At 42.6% G+C, this 21,911-nt stretch overlaps 1 protein-coding gene across 2 annotated transcripts; it reads left to right on the forward strand.

Annotated features, from left to right (window-relative positions):
• The first annotated feature begins 667 nt into the window (after nt 1-667).
• Nucleotides 668-21,911, forward strand: podxl (podocalyxin-like). 2 transcript variants are annotated; one of them, XM_037122206.1, is made up of 8 exons: nt 668-1,195; nt 15,111-15,797; nt 15,933-16,198; nt 16,347-16,370; nt 17,877-18,009; nt 18,120-18,169; nt 18,267-18,386; nt 18,609-21,911. In XM_037122206.1, exons 1-8 carry the CDS (start codon nt 1,153-1,155, stop codon nt 18,801-18,803), a joined length of 1,518 nt encoding a protein of 505 aa, XP_036978101.1. In that variant the 5' UTR covers nt 668-1,152; the 3' UTR covers nt 18,804-21,911. The 2 variants fall into 2 exon arrangements, with proteins under 2 accessions (XP_036978101.1, XP_036978102.1); XM_037122207.1 differs by having other exon boundaries at nt 18,120-18,163.

The raw sequence follows: 21,911 nt of genomic DNA on the forward strand, positions 1-21,911 counted from the left end.
TGCATTTTTAGGGCAAGGCATTTCCCCGAAAGAGCAGATGGATACAGTATCATCTGTAGCAAATTTGAATCACTGCATTGCTGCTAAACCTAGTCCACACATGTGAAATGAAGTTATTATGGTGGAGTGTCTAAGTTTGAGTCTGATCCAAATCTCACCCCTAAGTGTATCCTGTGATTATGCTGCAGATAAACCCCTGCCCCCTGAGAAAGAAAAATGAATGAGCGACTCTTGGAAACAACCCAGCTCACTTTAAAGAGACGCCATTCCCATCGTTACTGAGCAACATGGGGGAGATAAGTCCTCCTTTCTGTTACAGGTGTTAGGTCCAAAGCTCTGCAGGCGCTCAGCAGCCACATGTTACACCTCTGCCTGTATTTGTGTGACAGTGTTCGGAGGATGTTAACATGAAGACAGCTGACTCTGGGACTGTGATCAGGCCTCCCCTTTGATCAAACGACATCAGCGCTGATGTGACTTCACCCTGCGTCCTTGAGCCATGGACAATTTTAGGAAAGAATCAAAACCAGGGGAACACATTGTCTCACAGCTTCCTTTGTTATTCAAAATGTCCAGCAGAGAGCTCAGAGCTCTGGGATTGGACCAAACTGGGTCTGCCCCTGGTTCCTCATGATAAGGGAGGCAGGGACAGTTTGGGGGGAATGGGCAGTGCTCCTGGTCTGCCAAACTGGCTGCTAACAGCTGAACATACTGAGGACTGACTGAGCACAATATAGCACCAAGCCACTGTGTGTGTGTGTGTGTGTGTGTCTGTCTGTGAGAGAGAGAGAGAGAGAGAGAGAGAGAGAGAGAGAGAGAGAGAGAGAGCAACAACAGCACCGTCAAGGAGACGCAGAAATACTCTTCCCCCCCAAATCCCAAACTCTGCAGAGAGAGAGAAGAGAAAGAAGCAGCAGAGACAAACAAAAGCATTCTTGGCTTTCAGTTTAAAAGGAGAAGAAGAAGAAGAAAGTGAACAATAGGTCCGGCGAGATCATTTACTTGAGATACAAATTCAAGGAGAAAGGCGTGACAGGACTCGGGACTCGGGCTCATCATCCCCTAAAACGGCTCCAGGTCCAGAGTGAGGATTGTAGCGCAGCACTGCATGAAGGATACATACATCTGGGAGAAGAAACAAGCTGCAACAGGATGAGAGCGACTATGAGGATCACGTGGCTGCTGCTGTCTCTCAGTGAGTAGAGTTGAATTCAAAGTGCATGTACACCTGTGACGGCTCTCACAGCGCGGCGGGATGTCTGAGTGCTTTTATTCTTCTGGAACGCACCGTTCCCCCTTTAGCATGCCTCTAAAACACACAACTGCACGAGGATGTATGGTTGCCTTTTGGGGAGTGAAATCTTGAACTGCAGCATCAGAGTTTTCAAGGCAGAAACCAAGAGAGTGTGAGCATCGGCTGTGTGATGCAGCAACAGGTGCCAACAGAATAACCGGTCTTTTTACAAAATCACAGACGGAAGAAGTTTTCAAATCTTTAACAGTGTGGAAGTAGAAATACCTTTGTGTAAAAATACCCCATCATGAAGAAAAGTTCTGTGTTTCAAATTTTGCTTAAATAAGAATGTAATGAAGTAGTCTGAGGCTGCTCATTTAACTACCAGAAATACTCATTATGCCGTTGTGGTGGAGGTATTAAGACTTTTTATTCAGTAAAATAACCAATAAAGCAATGTATGAATTCTCATTTCTCATTTAATCACATATTTATGTCAGAGTACTTCATTTAAAATCCTACTGTACTGTACAAAAGTACACAAGTAATACATATAAAGTAATAAGAAAATATTCTGCTTTGGCTTTGATACACCATGCAGTCTGCATAGTAACTAGTAACTTAAGTTATCGAAGTACAATATGATATAATGCAGGTGAGTACCTTCAAAGTACAGTACCTGAGTACATATAATTCTTTACATTCCATCACATGAAGTGACAGAAGTGTGAAGGAGCATATGAAACATGGGAATCTCAAAATGATGCTCTAGTACAGGAGGCTCCTCGATATATGTCATTATGACACTGAGTGGAAGGTGTTTGTGCGTGTAGGCAGCATTTCCCTGTTGTAGCAGGTGGAGATTTCAGAGCTCTGTAGAAATGAACGCATGGAAAAAAAAAATAAACAGGGACATTTGAGTTTGTGTGGTAGAAATACCGTTTGTCTACTTTTCATCCTCTTTTGAATCATCTGCTCACCCCCAGGATGTGACCGAGCGGTTTAATCTGTAGCTTTTCGGTTGTATCAGTGATCGCCATATGTTTTGTATTCACAATCAAGTATTAGGCGGTAAGATAAAAGCAGCGATAAAGAGCAAATACCTAAAGCCTGGATATCTGATACTCAACTTTTAGGGCCAATACGATCATTAGGGTAGAAATATAATATAATGATATATTTACCTTTATTTTCATGATATTTCTATATTATGTAATATATAAAAGACAAGTGAATTATATAAAAGAAAGTTATTGCAAGTATTGCAAAATTGTCAGATTTTTATGAGGTTTGTGGACTAACAGGAAAAAAGCATCTGCGGTTGCTGCCTGTGGAAGAGCGCCAAACTCTAGACGTGCTCCAACCAGGACTGCCAGTCCAAGCCTCTTTGTCTTCCTCTTGTTTCTTAGTGCCTTCATTTGTGCACAAACTGAAAAAAAACAAGTTGAGTCCTCTGCATCAGTGACTGCTTTTTTTCCTCTGAGCTACTTTTGAAGCTTACATTCTTGCTGCTGCTGTGTGGACTGTATGAAGTTTGTATGAAACATCTGCGCCTCCCCCCCCACACAAGCCCACAGTGAAGGAGTCCCCAAGTCCCCCTTTTTCTCCACACACACACACACACACACACACACACACACACACACACACACACACACACACTCCCAATAGCTGTGTGTGAAGACAGAAGGAGCCTGCATAATGAAGTGACCCTGACCTCCCTCCCCGGCAGAGAGGCGAGGAAAGTGTTTTTCTTTAATTATGCACCTGCCGCTCTCTCACCACCACGGTCAGTGGACTCAGAGGGGAGGCTTTTATTTTTATTTTTCTCGAGCGTGTGAAAAAAAAAAAAAACGTGTGACACAGCCCCAAAACACAGCCTGATGGCTGTCAGCACTTTTCTAAAAATAAAAGCCCGATGTTGTTCTGTGTGCGTGTGAACGTGCATCTGTGTCTGTGTGTCTAATGCCCTGTTATCACAAGAAAGGCTGGAAAGCCTCAACACGAATGCAATATAGTAGCACAAGTAGCACCAAAGTGAGTCACTCTGTTTCCTCTGAATTAACCCGATAACTTCAGTCTGCAGTTTGGTGCCATGGCAAATAGAAAAAAAAATGTTGATTTCTGGTGTTTCAGATCTCTTCTCTGTCATAATGAGGTATATGAGAAAGCTTTCTGATAGCAAATGAAAGGGTTAATGACAGTGTCAGACTCTGGAAGTGTCGGGCCACTGACCAGGCTGCTGTATGTGGTGCGCTGGGAGTGAGAGCGGGCAGCTTTTACTCACTTTTGAGCCCAGATATGAATGCTCAAATTAAATAGTTAGATATCCACTTGCCAGGTGTCTGTGTCATCATAGGGCCAAGAAAGGTGGATAAAGTAAGCGATTTTAAGATGTGTAGCATTTCTGCATATATATACACATATATATGTAAATAAAAAAAATTAAAACTTGACATTTGTTATATCCACAAGTTTAATCAAGGTAACAATGCTTCTCAAGTGGGTGCCTGTTCTTCCTGGAGAGAGCCAGAGAGAGTGAGGAAGGAAGTCAGAGAATGTGACTAAATGTCAAGTGAGTGAAACTTTAAAACGTGACCTCACCTGTAATCATCTCCGTCTGAGTCAGAGTCTCTGACTCAGAGATCAGATAGACTGTTCCGCAATAATGGTGGCTGTTTAACGATGATGACAACAACCTCCATAATCCTACACTACTTATGTATTTTGTTTTGACTGTAACACCCCAGTGGCAGAAATGACATACTGTACTTGTGGTGTTGTGATATTGCAATACTCGCTATGTTCATGATTACGGTCATAAGTCATCTTGATACTGAAATCAAAGTTAGACAAAGTTAGATAGATTTCGAGACAAAATCTAAATTTAGAAACTATGTTTGGCCAAGATAATCGTGTAGTGAACGTCGACAACACATACTGTTCTTTCAATTTAAAAACACACACACACACACACACACACACACACACACACACACACACACACACACACACACATTTCTGATGCCTAAACAAACTAAATAAAGAAACCATATTAAGTTGAAAATACTGAATCCATTGGCCATACTTGTGGTGCTTTGGGGCATTCTTCTATTCTTCATAATGACCGCTGCCTAATTTGGATGTCATTTAACCTTTTTCAACTCAACCTCTTTTCTCCATCATGCTACCAGCATTGACAGATGACATGAAAGTGATGCATAAACCTGCGAGTGACGCTGAGTGTAGAAAAGATGTACAAAAAAAAGTAGTCAAGATACTCAAATTAAAAACTGACTAAAAAATGTTTACCCAAAGTAAATTACCGAGTGCTCATATGATTCCTGGACTGCAGGGAGAAGGCAGCATCATCAGTTATCAGTCCTCTCCAGGACTTCCTAACCCCTGTGGAGACCATCTGTCATGTGCGTTTTTGGGTTCATGACTTGTCCGTTTCCTATAAGATAACAGGCGGTCGGGGGCTCCCGGTCCGTCTGAACACCAGCGGCCTAGGGAGACGCTGCCTGCTTGGCACACTCGTCTGTTGTCTGCGCTGGCTGGCGTACATGGGAGAGAACGGAGAACAATAGATGGGAAAAATCTTTATCAACATCCCGGTTCCCAAGGAGGGTGTGGCGGCAGGAGACGGCCTTGAGCCACCCTCCGTCCCACTCAGCCACGGGGAGGCTTTTCATCCAGCTGAATGAGAGTCAGGCAGAAAAAAAAGATGTGGAGGAGAGCTGTGAGAGACGCATTTCCTCACCATTTTAAAGAGATTGTTTGGGAGCTTTAGGGATACAGATGGTGAAGACGTTTTTGCAATTTAATAAACAAAAAAAATGAAGGCATACCATCATTTTTTTTTGTAATTCATGCATTGGTTTCATACCATAAATGAATCAATTAGCTGAGACTTCAGATCTCCATTCATACTGTAAGTTATAAAAACACATATTTTGCAAAACTGTTTTGAGTGTTCTATAGTCTCTACAAGGTACAATGTGTTTTTTTCGTCATTACACATTACAGAGGTTTATGTAATGAAATTAACTTTTGCAAACTCCGTAAAGACGTTGTTTTGGAGACGGGTCTGGGTGTGACAGACTCCAGTCACTCCTGTTGTTTTGAGAACCATTTTGTCAGTTTCCTGCTATCAAACACAACCGAGTGCAGCCTTAAACCGAACCAGATTGGCATGGCTCTTGTTCTGACTCCCATCCTCCCAGGGTTGGCCCAGTTGGCCCGGCTGGATAGTCGAAAGACACCGTGGGCCGCGTTGAGCTTGAGATGGTTAAAGGGGAGAATGAGGTCCTTGTCCTTTTTATGTTTATTTGGTAATTTAATTCAAATGAATGCTAGTGCTAGCAACAAAACAAAACTGTTGTTAGTATAACAGACGAACAAAAAGGAGGAATTTTGTTGTATACATTTTTTTGTCGAATGTAAATGACACTTTCCTTACTAAGTACTAACATTTTATTGCAATGAAAGTAAAATAAACTGAATGGAAATATTAACATTCATCCACAGCTGTGTGTGGCGTTCAAGTAACACAATCAAATGTAGGCTGTCTTTATTTTATTTGTTTAAATGGCAAACAAGTGGCTGATTGAAGTACGTTCGTCTGATGAGCTATGATTTAGAGTGAGTCCAGATGCTGCACACTTTGTTTTTAAAGGCTCGGCACGGCTGGCATGTGGACACAGGTTTTTCCTCCAGGGAGGAACCTCTGCTCTCTGTAAAGCCGAGCGTTTCATCACTGTCCGAGGCTCCAGATAAAGAGCCACTTGCCCTCACCCCTACTGTAACCCCACACTCCCTCCCTTTTACCCAGAATGCCACACCGCGCGGCCAGGTGTCCATTAATCAGGCCCGCGGCTGGTACCGCCACGGACTCTCGTTCTCCTCCTCCTCCGCCTCCTCCTCTCCCTCATCCAAGGCCTCATTCCTTCCCTCCCTTCATCTTTCCCTCCTCACTTTCTCAGCACTCTTTTCATCTGCCTCATCACTTTGTGTGAACTCCCCAATTTTTAAGAAAACAGAGGACGGCTGCTGCTCCATTAGTCGAATGAGAGTGCGGGCGTGTGTGTGTGTGTGTGTGTGTGTGTGTGTGTGTGTGTGTGTGTGTGTGTGTGTGTGTGTGTGTGTGACATGAGACATGTCAACACACTGAGCCTCTGCTCATTGTCTCTCCCTAAGTTTCACTTACCTTTTGTGGTATCTAGCTGTGCAGATAGTTTATAGTTTTGCTTATATCTTCTCAGCTATAGTTCATATTTTTCCCCCAAATTTAGTTTTCGAGGTTCAGGTCCTCCCTGGCATTGAGTTTTCTGCTTTCACTCATATATAGCCATTTTTCTTTTTTTTTTATTGTGAATTACTAATAATGACTTAAACTATCATTGAACTAGATAAACAGATACATAAACCATTTGCTAACTGATGTGCTGTTCATGATATTTTATTTGATACATCGTATGACTTTGCCTGTATATTTTTAGATAATCACACTAAGTAAGGAGCATGTCATACCACATATCAGTGGACTTGACTGGAGTCCCAGTTCATTTAAAGGGGAACACCACCAATTTTACACATTAAAGAGTGTGAACAGGTCTTGGGGAATTCTATGGCATACGTGAAAACAGTAGCATAAAGCGTTTTGTGGCTCCGGAGGAAGCTGCATGTAATTGGATATATTGCCTCCAGTGATGTCACTCAGGGGCTAAGTTGCATTTTTGGTAATTTAACATGTGCGAAATGAATAAAAGGCGATCTCTCCGGTTGTCTTGTTTGGATTTTGATCATTGGTTTTTAAGCAGTCAGAGTGCGATGCCAGACCGGATGGCTTTTCAATTCCCCCATTGCCCACAATACAATTTAGCCACTGGGTGAGATTTCAAGCAGCTTCCCCTGGAGCCACAAAACGCTTTACTTTTTTTCTCCCTTTCGCCTTGGTGCTTGTAAAAACCAGGAAACGCAGTTTAATGTGTAAAATTGGCGGACTGCCCTTTAAGCTGTGAAGAGCTGGGTGGTGAGAGCCCCACTCCAGCCACAGGACAGAAGTCAGCTAATGTGTAAAATGCATCATACTGGGCTGCAGTGATCACAGCCAAAAACCAGCAGATTGAAAATGTACATTTTTTTTTTGTGCAGTTACTCGTTTTGATGTGTGATATGACAAGAAAAAGAAACACACACATCTTCATTAATGAATGAACTACAGGTAAATTCCAACAACGTAAATTTCCAGATATCCTGGTGTGTGTGCGTGTGTGTGTGTGTGCGTGTGTGTGTGTGTGTGTGTGTGTGTGTGTGTGTGTGTGTGTGCGTGTGTGTGCTGGGGGGGAGGTTGATGGAGCACTAACATTGAACTTTTACCATTAGTGCGCCCCACAGCTCATATAAACACACATACCAGCCTGGTTTCCAAGGACAGGGAGTGTGTTGTTTGTGAATAATGTGTGCAAGGGTGCAAGTGTTATCCTTTGTGTGTGTGTGTGTGTGTGTGTGTGTATGTGTGTGGTCACTCACTTCCATGTGGCCGTTAGATTTAGTGTGTCTCAGACCCCTCTTCACTTTCTCTCCTCTCACCCCCCCTCCCCCTCTCCTCCCTTTCACTTGTCTCGCTTTTATTCCCGCCGAGTGTTTTTACATTCACAGCTCCTCACCTCCCTCCATCAGAGCACACAATGTAAAGCAAAGACCCCTCCCTTCCCTTCCTCACTCCTACACCCACCAGCTCCCTCAGTCTCACAGAGATGAATTACCTCTCTTAATGGGACAAGGATGGGGGGCAGCTGAGCCCTAAAAGGCCCAGGCTGCAGCAGGGGTCTGCACTGAGGCAGTAGTCCATGCCTGCGTGGACGCACGTGGGGGCAGAGGGGCCTTTGTGTGGACTGTCACCAAGCTAACGGGGCAGCTTTGTACTGCCGCCGCCGCTACATTTATTTATTTACTCTAGTCCGTTTGGCACGCATAGTGCATGTTCACGGTCAGATGCACATCAGTCCAGGGTTACAGTCAGTGCCTGGCAGGCTGGAAGGATAACTGGCTGGATAGCTGGCACACACACACACACGCACACACTCATACACAGTTGTCCAGGACATTACATGGACTAGTATTACATGGAGCCTTACCCTACCCAGAAGCCTGACCCTCAACCTAAACCTAAACTACAAGGAACTTCCCTTTTTTTGTTGACTCAGGCGACCCCCTTGAACAGAAGATGACAAAGGTGAAACAAAGTAAACTTTGTCTTTGTGCCGTACCACCAGACTACAGAGAGCAGCTCCTCAGCACTCTGCCATAAACAATAGTTTTCTTTTTTAGGATTTTTCCAACCAGATAAATCAGAATCTGGCCCCATGATCAGCATTAAGAATAACTATCATTATCTAGAATATCTTTTTATATACAGAAATAGCTAGTCTTATCAGTGATGGTCTTATTATGTAAATCATATGGAGGCATCAGTGTTAAACTGAATGTTAACCCAATCCCTCACCCTAAAATGTAGTTTTACATTTTGGGATTTGTGGTTTTCTCCCCAAATAAAAGTCCATTCCCAACACTGTCTGTGACGGCGTAAACAGATTCATCTAACCTTCTGCGGCACGACTGATAAACTACACACACCTCCACATACTGCAAATCTAAAACAAAAAGCCCTCATTAAATACTGCCATTGTGTTGCTTACATTCAATTTCTGACAAAGTCCAAAACAGTGTGGCTTTTGTACTGGATTGCATTATATTGTCTGGTGGATATTTTTAGTGCTCCTATTTGAAGTTGTATGGCAAAAAAAACATGCTAGAGCCAGTTGGTGTTGACAGACTTTCTACTGATGTGCGTAACTTTTTATTTCACTGGGCAGATGCAGCTGCGTGCAGACGACTGATAATGGATGACTGTCAAAACCAAATGTCATGTCAGGATCTTAGAAATCAAACATGAAAGTTTATTTCCTATTTCCTGAACATGTAAACAGAATATTCTAAATACAACTAGATAGACGTTTTATGGGCAGTGGCGTGATGTAACTGTTTCTTAGCAGGCAATGTGACTTCTTTGGTCCAAATCTCAAGATTATCCCAAGTAGTAGCAGATCATCCCAAATCAGGTCCCAAGTCCACATCAGTGTTTCTTAGAGTATGAAAGCATAGTTTGCCCTAACCCAGACCCCCTTCCCAAAAAACACAAATACCGGTAGTCATTTCTGCATGGTTTGTCACTCAGTAAGCTTCACAGGTGCTGATTTTAAAAATTTGGAAAGAATTAGGCCAACGCTCACTAATTGACTATAACTATTTGGGTTTATCCCCTTTCTGTTTCAACATATGCACAAAGCCAGCTCCACATAAAGGGTTGCCTCAACCCCCGTCCAACATGTTTGAGCCAGACCTTATCACCCAGAATCAGTGTTGAACCTCGCGTTGACCAAATGATACCAACAGACAGAGAGCAATAAAAATGTCCCCTCCGTCCTTCTCTCCCGTCGTCCTTACCCTCTCCACGTTTAAGTGTCTGTGGGGTCTTGCTCATGGGGGCATTTATTCAAAACATGGTGGTCAGGAAGCAAAGACAATTCAGCCAGTCTCCACCCTCTGGCTACACTGTCATTCTCCTCAATGTGCGCTCACACCGAGCAGGATGAGGTTGACGCCTGCGGGAACCGAAAAGCGGGACCTCCTGAAGGGAGTGTAGGCAGACAGAGAGCACCCTCTGACCTCCCCCGGACCTCCACTTAGTCTCAGTGAATACAGGCTAAACACTGTCACGCTCCAGAGGTTCACTATGGGAGCAGCTTCAAAGGTAGATCAGGTCACTAGGGACAGACTTCTGGCACAAATTGGTTTTCCCTCTCTGAAGAAAGCAGTATAACCTACTTCTTTATGACTGTACCGTTAATTCATTTTATTATTTTCATCAATGACTTCATCAGTCTGGTGTCTTTTTAATCACCTTCTCTTGGTTTAATTTTGGGTACTATTTCAGCCCTCTCAGATCCAACATTACGTAACAAGAAGGCAATAACATTCATTGTTAAAATTGTCTTTTTTGTGATCATCAAATCAAACACTTTATATTAGGGTCCTTATAGTGGTATAGGTTATAAGTCCTTTTTAAGTCATTTTAACATTACAAGACATTAAATGAATTAGTGTTAACAATTGTATAATAAACATGTTTACTGACATTTATCATGTTTACATGTTTCTTTGAGTGATTAGGAACTTTTATCAGAGCCTTTCTTTGTTTCCTATAACAGCACCACAAACAAATGGATTAAATTAAACCAACTTACCTTTCATTTTTCTCACAGTTTATTAAGATTTATACTTTATGCTCCATTATTTGGTTGTGAACGATGCCCTCTATTCTATACTATATAAGTGTCCAACACGTGTTGTCTTACCAACAACTCCTGGGAGAAATGATTATTCCACTGCCAAACATTCCACTGTGTTCAACAGCTAGTCGCCAGAGCTGCTTTAGTTGTAAAAAAAAAAAAAAAAGAAAGAAGGAAAGAAAAAAGGCTGATGACAGAGGTGAGATTAGAAAAGTCCCCCCCATAGATCACGCTTATCTTGTGAGATTATAGGGTAATGCATGTTCCCTCAGTTTAAGAATCCTGTAATAATCTGCCATTTGTCTTGATGAACAGGTGCCAGTTTTGCTTCTCTCTATCTTACATAAAAAATATTAACAATATTAACATAACAGCAATAAAAAAGAAGATATTTCAAGACATGTTGACCTTTTATCGGGCACTCCTTGAAATGAAAACATTTTCTAAAAGGTGTATTTATAAAAAAGATATAAGAAAAATACATATAGACTTAACATTTTCATGGAACATTAATAACACACACATATCTATACAACAATACAATGATGATATGATAATGCTATTTATATATATATACAACACAATATATAACATACATAACAAATATAACATGTATCAAAGTCCGGAAGCAACACGTTTCAGGTCTCTGTCTCTGACGAAGGAAAAAACTGATAGTCGTGCCGAGTTCTTGTCGGATTAATGTTTTTGTTGAACTGTACCGCAGCAACAGGTTTCTGATTTGTAAATACTGCTCGTGCCAACATCAACAGTGCAACTGGAAATATTTTCACCAACACCATCTGGCAAAGACAAAAGCACCGCCTGTACACTCTAAGTTCGTGAACACGATATCTAAAGAAAATGTCAACTCACCGGTGGTGTTTGATTGACAGGTGACGTGTGGCACTTCACAGCATTTCATTAGCGTTGTTCATGTTCATTCTTTTGCACCAGCTTCCTCCCAACACAAAAAAACTATATACATCAGGTACCAGGAAGACTGTTAAGCGTAAGCAAGGGATAGGACGAAACTGATGCTGAAAGGCTTGATTAGCTTCCGTTGGCACATAATGGCTCAAATAATGTATACACAACCCCAAGTGAGAACAATTAAACCAAATAGGGCCATGGAACTAAGGTACTGTATAGTACAAAATTAGAATGACAAATGCCCAAATCAACAGAACTGTTTCCTGTCACTAAGTGAGCCAAAAAGTAGAGAGACGAGCCAGGGAAAGGACAGAAGGTCGGTTCTCACACACTCCGCTGTCTGACCGTCATACAGTCCAGTGGAGCAGGTCACACCTTTTATCGTCATTGTGACATGGGACTATGTATCATTTTCGTTTTTGCATATTGTCTTTTCATGATCAGTGTGTTGTCTGGGTGGGTTTAAAGGCAGGAAGAGAGGATTACAGTTAAGCCATATACGTTGTCTATGTGGTATGCGTAGTGATGACAACTAAGAATGGAATCAAATATTAAATACAACTGTGTCCTGTCTATCATTTTCTGTATTTTTTCATATTAAGGCATGTAGCTATGAAAATGCAGATTTGTCTTCCAAGCAACACAAAATTGTTGTAAATTTCCCCCCAAAACATGAGGTCATTCATGTCCAACGTGTATAATCAAAGAATAACTTTTCTGTAACTATGTATAACTGTTTTCTCCTTGCGTGATAGAAGTGCAGAACATCTGGCACAGAGGATGGAAAAAAACTTTAAATATTAAAACTTTTATCAACCATTACTGTTGACATTAACTAATTTTACTGTCCTGCAACCAACCATCTGCCTGAATCCCGATGACTGCAACCTGAAAGACGTAAAATGGCTCCTTAGATCTAAGTGGGACCATAATTCTAAAAAAGAGGGATGTTATCTTAAAAAGTTATTAACTATTACAGGAAGTCTCCTCAAGTAAACAAACTAGGACAAAATGGTGTATGTTGTTTTGAATTGAGAGAAAGGCCGCGCAAGTAGATTTGACGGAATCCACTTAGTGACGTGTGTGTGTGCATGTGTGTGTGAGGAATGTGTGGGTGAGGTAAAAACAGCCTTGGTACTGATAGCAGCGGGATCAGCGGGTGCTGTCGCCCGCTAAGAAACAGATGCAACATTGACAGCTTGGGTCAGCGGAGGTCACGCCGAACGAGACGCCACACCTGGGGGAGGGAGAGCGAGAGAGACGGCAGGGTGGGAGAACGAGAAGACGGATTGGGTCCGAAGACGTCTTGCTTGTGTCTTGTATATATATATTCGTCATATATGGAAAAATATACTGAACCCCTGCCTGTCAGCTAAATTCCACACAAATAGTGTAATGCTTGAAAAGTTTCCAGATCCATTAATCTACTGGTATCAACGTACTTTACACTGCTTTTTTCAGTTTCTTGTTGCATTCCTGGGATCGACTCTGCTACTGGTATATCCGAGCAGCTGCAGTGCACCTTCCCCAAACTCCAGTTTGTTTCCTGACAGGTTGAACACAGCAGGTTCAGGGTCTCTGTAACACGTTATTCTAAGGAAAGCAGATGTTATGCGCTGTCAAACAGCCTCGGAGGAGCACACAGCGCATGTACTGCAGAGAGAGCACTCAGCTCAATCAAAGGACTCCAGAATGTTGACAGTCTTCCTCTCTTAGTAACTGTGTTTACGGCAGCAGGCTAAAGGCTGATAAGTGATGTGTCGGTGCTTCACAGAGACGGGACAGGCTTGGCTCTACCAGCCTCCACTTGACCAGAACAGACTCTTATCTGCTCGCCTCTGACACCATCCTGATGCTGCATTCAGAAGCCATGGGAGGGATGGTTAGACGAAGTCATGAAAACATCCTGAATGGTCCGATTGCAGTTTGCAAGAGATGTTTCTGATATGTTTTTTCCGATATCTGAGCAAAAGAAAAACAAACAAAAAAAAAAACTTCCTCGGTTAACATTTACTTTAAGCCGTGCAGAGTGGCCGAACCTTTGATGCTTTTTCAGGGATACGTTTAATATAGATTTAAAAAATAGTGGGTTATGAATGAAATTCATGAAATTCTAGTTTTGTAGCTGTTTTTAATTCTTACTGAATGAAGAATTTTGGTGGAGGTATCAATTAACTGGGGTCTGGTCTGGTCCTTGGGCAAGATTCTGAACCTCAAACTGCTCCTGATGTGCTGGTCTGCACTTTCCCCGGATCAACGTATGAATGTACGCGCTGTAAAACGCTTTGGACCACAGCAGCTGCTCCTACCTGCGTCTACTCACAATGCTCTGAGTAAATATTACATAATGTACATGTCATGCATAGGGGCTGTGTGTAAGTGTCACCACACACGCACGCTGCAGTCACTGGATGTGGGTGGAGGTCAGAAAGTGCTGGAGTGGGGGTGTGGGTAGGACCATTGTTTTCTGGCCGCCAAGTCAGACAAGGATTGTTCACAGGGCGCTCCAAACAGGCCGTGGTCACGGGGTGTGGTGCTTCCAAGTTTATTGTGTGCAGCATCCTGTCCTGGTCACTATAAATAGAGGGAACAGAAGAAGATGGAGGGCCGCAGCTGAAGCTTACAGCTGTCCGACCCACAGGAACTCCAGGAGCAGAGGTCAGTGTAGCTCGGACTTCAGAGAGCTGGCCTCAACTTTGAAAGAGACCATTATTTTAAATTCATACCGCATTTTTTAAAAATATATATTAACAATGGCTGAGATGACTAAGTGTGACATGAAAAGTGGTCTTTTGGTAACAAGCGACCCACACGGACTTATCTCCCAACTCTGCAGTTTACTCTACAGAGCATTTTAGCGTCCTTCAGGCTCATTGTTTTGGATTTAGGACTTGCACCTTTACTGTTGTCATCACTCTCACTGCGCTCATCAACATGGATTCCAGCAGCAAAACAGCTCTGATACCCAGCTCACACTACCTGCCTGGCACTGAACAGCAGAAAGACAAAGCTAGCGAGTCAGCTGGTAAACATGAGGGAGTGTTCGGCAGCTGAACAAGCAGAGCTTTTTCTCAAAAGTTGATGTAATCCAAAAATGGAGCTAATGAACATCCATCAGGTGGCAGCATACACAAGTCCAACTGAATGTTAATGCTCCATGTCTTCTGGATGTGCAAAAAAGACGAAAAAAGACTTTCCCAATTGAGCAGGTCTAGACCATACTCGATGATTAATGTATTTACAGAGACCCAACATTTCTCCCATGAGCAAGCAAGCTTTACTAATTGAGATATGAAGATTAATAATACTAAAAGTACGATTATATGTGCACAAGCTCGACTGTACACTGAAGGTATGAACAACATCTTTTTCAAATTACTTTAAGTCCCCGTCTACTTCAATTGTAGACCACGAAATTTTCTGTTGACATCAGAGCAGATAAAGACTAAATGATTTAACATTATTTGGGCGAACTCTTCCTTTGATGCAGGTTTGTGTAAATCTTCGCCACTGGTGGGTTTGTTTTCATGTTACTTATTTAGCATTAATAGCTTATTTTACTAACAATCATTAATTTTTTTCCTCCTTAGGCTTCCTCTTTCATAGCGTTTGTTCAGAGGAAGGTCAGTCAGATACTTCTGTGTCGAAGAGTGTGACAGCTGGAACACCTACGCCAAATGGAGGTGATCCACCCATGCCTAGTACATCTAATGATGGTAATACTATTGGAACCCCTACAGTTCTAACTCTGACAACTGGCAAGACCAGTGAAACTACACAAACACCAACACCCGCAAAATCAACGGCTGTGGTCACCACCGTTGATAGCTCATCGGTTGCTGCATCCGAGGCCACAAACGCCTCAGTTGCACAGCAGTCACAAGCAGCCACCACAGACAAACCAGCAGTACTTACCATCACCACTACTGACTCTACCCCTACTCGAAAGCAAGATCCCATTCCTACAGTTGATACCTTAAACCAACCCCAGCTGACCACAGCTGAAACATCCCAGCTGACCCCAGCTGCAACATCCCAGCTGACCCCAGTTGCAACATCATCCAGCAAAAGCGGTGTAGAGGTATCTGACAATCCTGACGCTGTACAGACATCTGAAGCTTCTGGATCCACTAAGCCATCTGGGACTGAGGTGCCTGTCACTGTGCAACAACCGACAACAATGATCACAAAGACCCCTGCAGGCGGTGCAGCGGGGCAACAGTCCCTGGCTCACACCACCAGCACTTCTGAGACAAATCAAGACGACAGCGAAGGAGGCAAGTTCCCCTGTGGATCTCCTGTTTATTAACATGGAAATAATAAACCTTATGGGGGGGGGGGGGGGCTTAATGATTCAAGGGCTCATACTGGGGACAAAATGTTTACTGTTGCCATGTTGTTTATGTTCCAAGGCATCCAGAATAAAACTGGGACAGCCACAAGCCCTGTACAGACAGCATCGAGCGCCCCTTCTCCAGCTGGGAACCCAGGAACGACCAGTACCCCCTCCATACTGACCACGGCTGGACCTTCTGTAACAGGTTCCTCAGACACCAAAACTGGAACTACGTCCCTGCAAACCACCCCCACCCCCACCAAAGCTACCACCCCACCATCCACCACCATCACCACAGCTTCCACCACCACCACAGCCACAACAGCTCCAAAGACGTTTAAGGTAAGACATCATGTAGTGAGGCAGATAGAGCCAGTTGGCTTGCCGGTACTTTACATTAACATACAATGCAAATGAACGTCTCATTGTTCGAGACTCAAAAGTCGCTGATGCTTTTGACTGACATTTATTTCCTGGCTTCTGTCTGCAGTATTCCCTGAACAACGGACATGAGGTAGGATTTGACTTTATTTTGAGGTTTGTATCTGTAAATCTATGCTGGCATCAGACTGTTTCTATTCACATAAACAACACATGTGATAATAAACACAGTTCATGCGCCGACTCTCACCGAGCCTCTGCTATTGTCCTGTCACTGGGAGGCAGGGCCACACCCGTTCTACTCCTTTTTATTCACCGACATTTACTCTCAAAGGTCCCTTTAGTTCAAACATGTTTAATAATTGTGCAACATCCTGCAGGAAGAACAAAAATAAGACATGTTTTTGTTTAAGGACTGGACCATCATGTTCTCTTGGATTTCTACGGCCTTGACACAAATTGGTACATGCCAGTGCCCACGGTGACTTTTTACTGCTTCAATGAGAATTTCTTCACCTTGACGAACCGTTCACCAACTAGTGAAAACTCAGTCATTATCTGCTCAAGTTTGGTATTCCACTTGTAGTCCACTTCGACAGAAAAATCATTAATCATCAATAAACAGAATAATCATGGGCCCCACTGGCATGATCCAAGTTTCTGGAAGAAGAAGCTTAAAACAAGGGTGTAAATGTTTTTTGTTTTTTTTTTTGTTTTTTTTTACAACAGTTTAAAACAATTCCCCATCTATTTCAGCTGTCCAGAAGAAGGCTTGCTTGCTTAAAGCACTACAACAGAATCAGAATCAGGAATAGATTCATTACCACCAATGGGGAATTTGTCCTGGTGAACGAGGTGCATGCATTGATTGCTGCATGGAAGATTTCATAGATGAAGCAGACGTGGTAAAATGTGACAATGTCTGAGGAATAATGACCTTAAAGCTCAAAAGACCCAGACTGTAAAGAAATCACTTTTCCTCTTAATTATTTTCTGGTTGACCATATCAGATTCAGCTGATGATAACTGGCTTACATTTGTCCAAAAATAAAAAAAAAGATGAAAGTACTGTTCGTAACCTTCATGTGTGTTGGTATGGTCTGGGTGCAAAATCTTAATATCTAAAACCAGCCAAGTAAGATATTTTTTTTGTCAAGTATGTAATAGAGTCAAAGAGCAAAATCTTCAAAAATGACAACTGTTACAAAGAATAAGAAAAATAAACAGAAGTACTTCCCACCCCTGGAGGGGCTCTGGGTGGATCTCCGAGTTGATTCCAGCAGACAGGACACAGCGAAGCACGCTATGAAAGAGTAGGAATCCAATCACTGGGTGGAAAAAGTGTCTTATGGGAACCCTTCCTGCCTTTCACTAGTTTCCTACGTTCCCACACCTCTTCCATCCACTCACACTCTCTGACTGCCCACGCAGCTGTGCTGTTCCATAACACACCAAAAATAATCCGCGCATGGCAGCACAGAAGGATACGACCTCAGCGTTCACCTCTGGCCTTCCTGTCCAAACTCTGACAGCATGTATGGCAGAAGGGTTGTCGATGGCTCATCAGCTCATGGATTGTTGGGTTGATTTGTTTGAATCATCAATATAGACGATTACAGACGTGTTGTTTCACCTTTAGAATAAGGAGGAGAAAGAGCTGGTGGAGCTGTGCAAATGGCTGCTGGTCAACTTGCAAGATGGAAACTGCAGCCTGACGTGGAGGGACAGCAATGGCACCAAGAAGTTTGAGGATGTGAAGATAACGGGGATAGGTAAGCACCGTCGGCCCTCTGTAGAAGCCTGATTTGTCAGGTTAAATCAAAGTCAATCAGAATTCTCTATAAACCACCTGCGAACAATTGATTTGAAATGTATCTTACAGTGAAAGGCGAATTGGTATCCCAGCATTATGAAGACATCGTCAAGGTAAAGGTAAATGCACGGATGCTATCATCAATATAAGTAAGCACCAGCAGCGTTGGGGGGGGTCCAAAGTAACAAATAAATTTGTCGTGTTTCCTACTTAAAGAAACCGGCGGATAACAAAACCCTGATAGCCATCCTGGCCTCTTGCGGAGCTCTGCTGATCATGATCGTCATCCTCGCTGTTTGTGCCTCCCACCACCGCAAGCCGTACAATGAGAACCAGGTAGGTGGAACGTTTTCCCACTCCGACATAATAAAGGGTCCTGCGGGGGGGGAAGGCTGATCCTTGAGGTACCAACATTTTTTGTCTGTCAGGTAACCAACCAGCACGTGTTTGTACCATCAGGAATATAAATAGTGAAAAGCTTCTTTCTAAGCAATTCAAAAAGGAAAGTAGATGGAAAATGAACAGTTCTGAGAGATGTCATCCCTCTGATCTCTACAGCAACACCTGACAGATGAGCTGCACACGGTGGAGAACGGTTACCACGACAACCCCACGCTGGAGGTGATGGAGGCGCAGCCGGAGATGCAGGAGAAGAAGATGGTGCTGAATGGAGAGTTCAACGACAGCTGGATTGTCCCTATGGACAACCTGCTGAAGGAGGACATGCCTGACGAGGAGGACACTCACCTGTAGAGACGATCAGGGACGGAGGAGAAGAAGACAGTGGCGGGGCCCGGCTCTCACCGTAAAACAAAGAAAAGAATCCACACTTCCTGCTCCATGCCGGCCCCACTCACTCACCTTATACTCCTGACCTTAGGATTCTGTAGCTGGCGAAGACCTCCCCACAAAGAAATACACCCTATAGAACAAACAAGCTCCCTTTCTGCTGCACGCTGGTATGAAAAAGTCAGAAAGAATGAATGACATTGGGGATGAATGACACAAGAAAAAGGTGGCCTTAGGAAGATTTGCTTCAAGTCCACTAAATCAATCACTGTTGTGCCTATACCGCGTTTTATATATACATATTTGAAGTGTGACTTCCTACAGAGCACAGTTAGACATTTCTCACACTAAAAACTCAGAAAGTGCCCAAAATCCCAAGAGGATTGTGCCTTCTCTCTGATTTGTACACAAGCACCTGTAAATAGAGTACCATAATGTTATTTTACATAAAATGAGAAAGAGCCAGGTGACGATGCTCACCGATCACTTTGCTCTGAAGGCCTGATAGGAAGGACATCAGAGAGGTAACAGCAACGTCAACTGCCTCGGCTGTTCTAAAGTTACTAACTTAGATAGATGACCTCAGGATACTTCAGTGAATCCTGGTGATTTTCCACGAGGGCCTTTTGGCTACGAGGGAGCTGCCAGTAACTAGTGCAACTGAGCATTAAACCTGGTCATGAACAAAGGGAATGTCCACAAAGACCCTGCTCCAGGCAGATCGGTCTATAGTAATAAAACGTATGGAGGGTTTTAATCTGAAATGCTCATATTGACTCAAATTTGGATGGAAAGCCCAAGGGGGCATAAAACAAGTATATTTTTTTCATAGCGTTTTAGTGTTGCCTCTTGATATGTGTTTTCATGTGATTTTATTGCAGTCAAGGGAAAAGCGCCGCCAAATGTTGTCATTTGAAAAGAAGTCTTCCCGTCCCCCTTTGGCTTTCATACTTGGAGGCTCATGCTCAGAATTCTTAAAGGAAAAATCAACTAGTCACATATTTTGGTGAGCTTTTCCATCCAACATTAAAAAAAAAAACACATAAAGCCCAGTTATTTAAAATGCCTCATTTTGATCACTCCACATGTCATCTTTTAGTGTTTCCATTATATGTCAAGGTGAAACTGGATGGCATCCATCGTGTTTGCCTCCAATAATCCCATGTTGCAAAGGAAAACGGTGTACACATAGGGAAAGTTAAAATAGGTCAACTGTTAACCAGCGGTCCTCTACTTTAAAGTGATTTGTGAGCTCGACATATGCAAAGATTGCAAATAGTGGCCACCTCATGTGTAAAAATTTATCTTACATGTCTTTATGTTAATTAAATGGTAACACTACAGTGTCAAGGCCTGACAGTCCGCTTCAATTCAACCTAGCCTGATCACCGTTGGTACCCGTTTTAATCTCGTCTCAGCTGCACAGTGGCAGGTTTCTATCCCTATGTGTTACCACACAGCAGCTGGAGAAGTCTGCCCCCTATAAAAAACATTTTATTTCACAAGATTATTAGGTATAAAATTGTGCTCGCTCATACCAGCTACCTAAATACACCTGCTTATTTCATTCAAGATCCACACATTATTCCCTGAGAAATTAATGAAATGTCAAAAATAATTTCATAAGGCTAAAGAAAATGAGGGAAATAAAATCCTGGATCCACCCACTTTTTCTGGATCAGCACCAACACTTGATGGAGTCTGTCTTGGACTGAGACCCATCCTCTAATCAAACTTCGTGGAAATCGGTTCAGTAGTTTTTGTGTAATCCTGCTGAGAAACCAACAAATAAACAAACAGACGAGGGAGAGATGCTAACTTCCCGGGCTGAAGTAATAACATATCCTTGAAGAGTATGGGATGTTCCTGCTTCTGTCTCGCCCAGTCTGTTGTGACCAGCAGCTGATGGTTTTATAACATAAGTAAAACAGCAACTAAATGCTGTCCAAGTCACCAGGAGATGTGTCCTTTTTGTGGTCAACTTCATCTCACTCTCAGCGAGTCACTTACTGGACTGTCTATATAGCAACATACTCAAGGGAATCTTGGGAAATGAAGGAAACCAGAATGGTTCATTACCCTGTAATTACCACCACTGCAATTTTGTGCAAAATGTCTCATATCTTAAACTGTGACGGACCTTCACAACAGAGTTTTCCTCTGTGGTCCATATTAGTTTGGCTAAGCTGTCTGGTTGCACTATTGGACTGGACAATGCAATTATTATTATTGTTATTATTATTATTATTATTATTATTATTATTATTATAGGACTGATGATAAAAACACTAAAACAACACAGGTTGTAATAACATGGAGTCATCCTTAACTACTTCTGCTTCCATTTGTCTTATTGGATGTTACGATCATGTATTCTTATGAGTCAAGCTGCGAAACGAGTAGATAGTTTCCAGTTTATCAGGACCACAGTGTGTATACTTATACTCTTATTCTGACAACTGCGTCAAGTGACTGTGACTTGGGGAAAAAGGCACAGGAATTCTCCACAGTTAGATGCTGGTAATAATGCTGGACAGATGCTGACCTTGGCTTTTAAAGCTGATGTTGCTGAAGAGGGATACATCATTAAATCACTTGGTGCACCTCTAAAGCAAAACACTGTAAATAGTTGTTTTTGTCACTGATGCTGGAGGGGTGGAGTCATCTAACATGTCTTGACCTGATATTTAAACCCTCCCAGCAGAGCCTGAGCACGTTTCTTTTTCCTCTTCCATTTTGGATTTTGTTCAGTTTTATATTTTACTCCCCTTTAAGCCAATTAAGAAGATAATATATATTTACCTATATAGTGAAAACATCACCTTGGGCACTCCAATCCAACTTTTCTTTCTTGTTTGTTTCTTGTTTGTGTGTCTATAATTTCACTTTTTTTTTTTTTATAGCTGTGCCATTTTCACCAAAGTTGGTTACCAGTATTTTATGTATTTATGGTTTGTTTGCTGCTGAGAGCAAAAAACAGGGGTCTGACACACTGGAAGCTGTAAATTGTCAACCGTCTTGGCGGTCATGTTGCTGTACCTGTTCAAATAAAGGAAGCCTTTTTCCACTTTG

This window comes from Acanthopagrus latus, chromosome 14 (genome assembly GCF_904848185.1).
Source record: "Acanthopagrus latus isolate v.2019 chromosome 14, fAcaLat1.1, whole genome shotgun sequence".
In the NCBI taxonomy this organism is placed as follows: Eukaryota; Metazoa; Chordata; class Actinopteri; order Spariformes; family Sparidae; genus Acanthopagrus; species Acanthopagrus latus.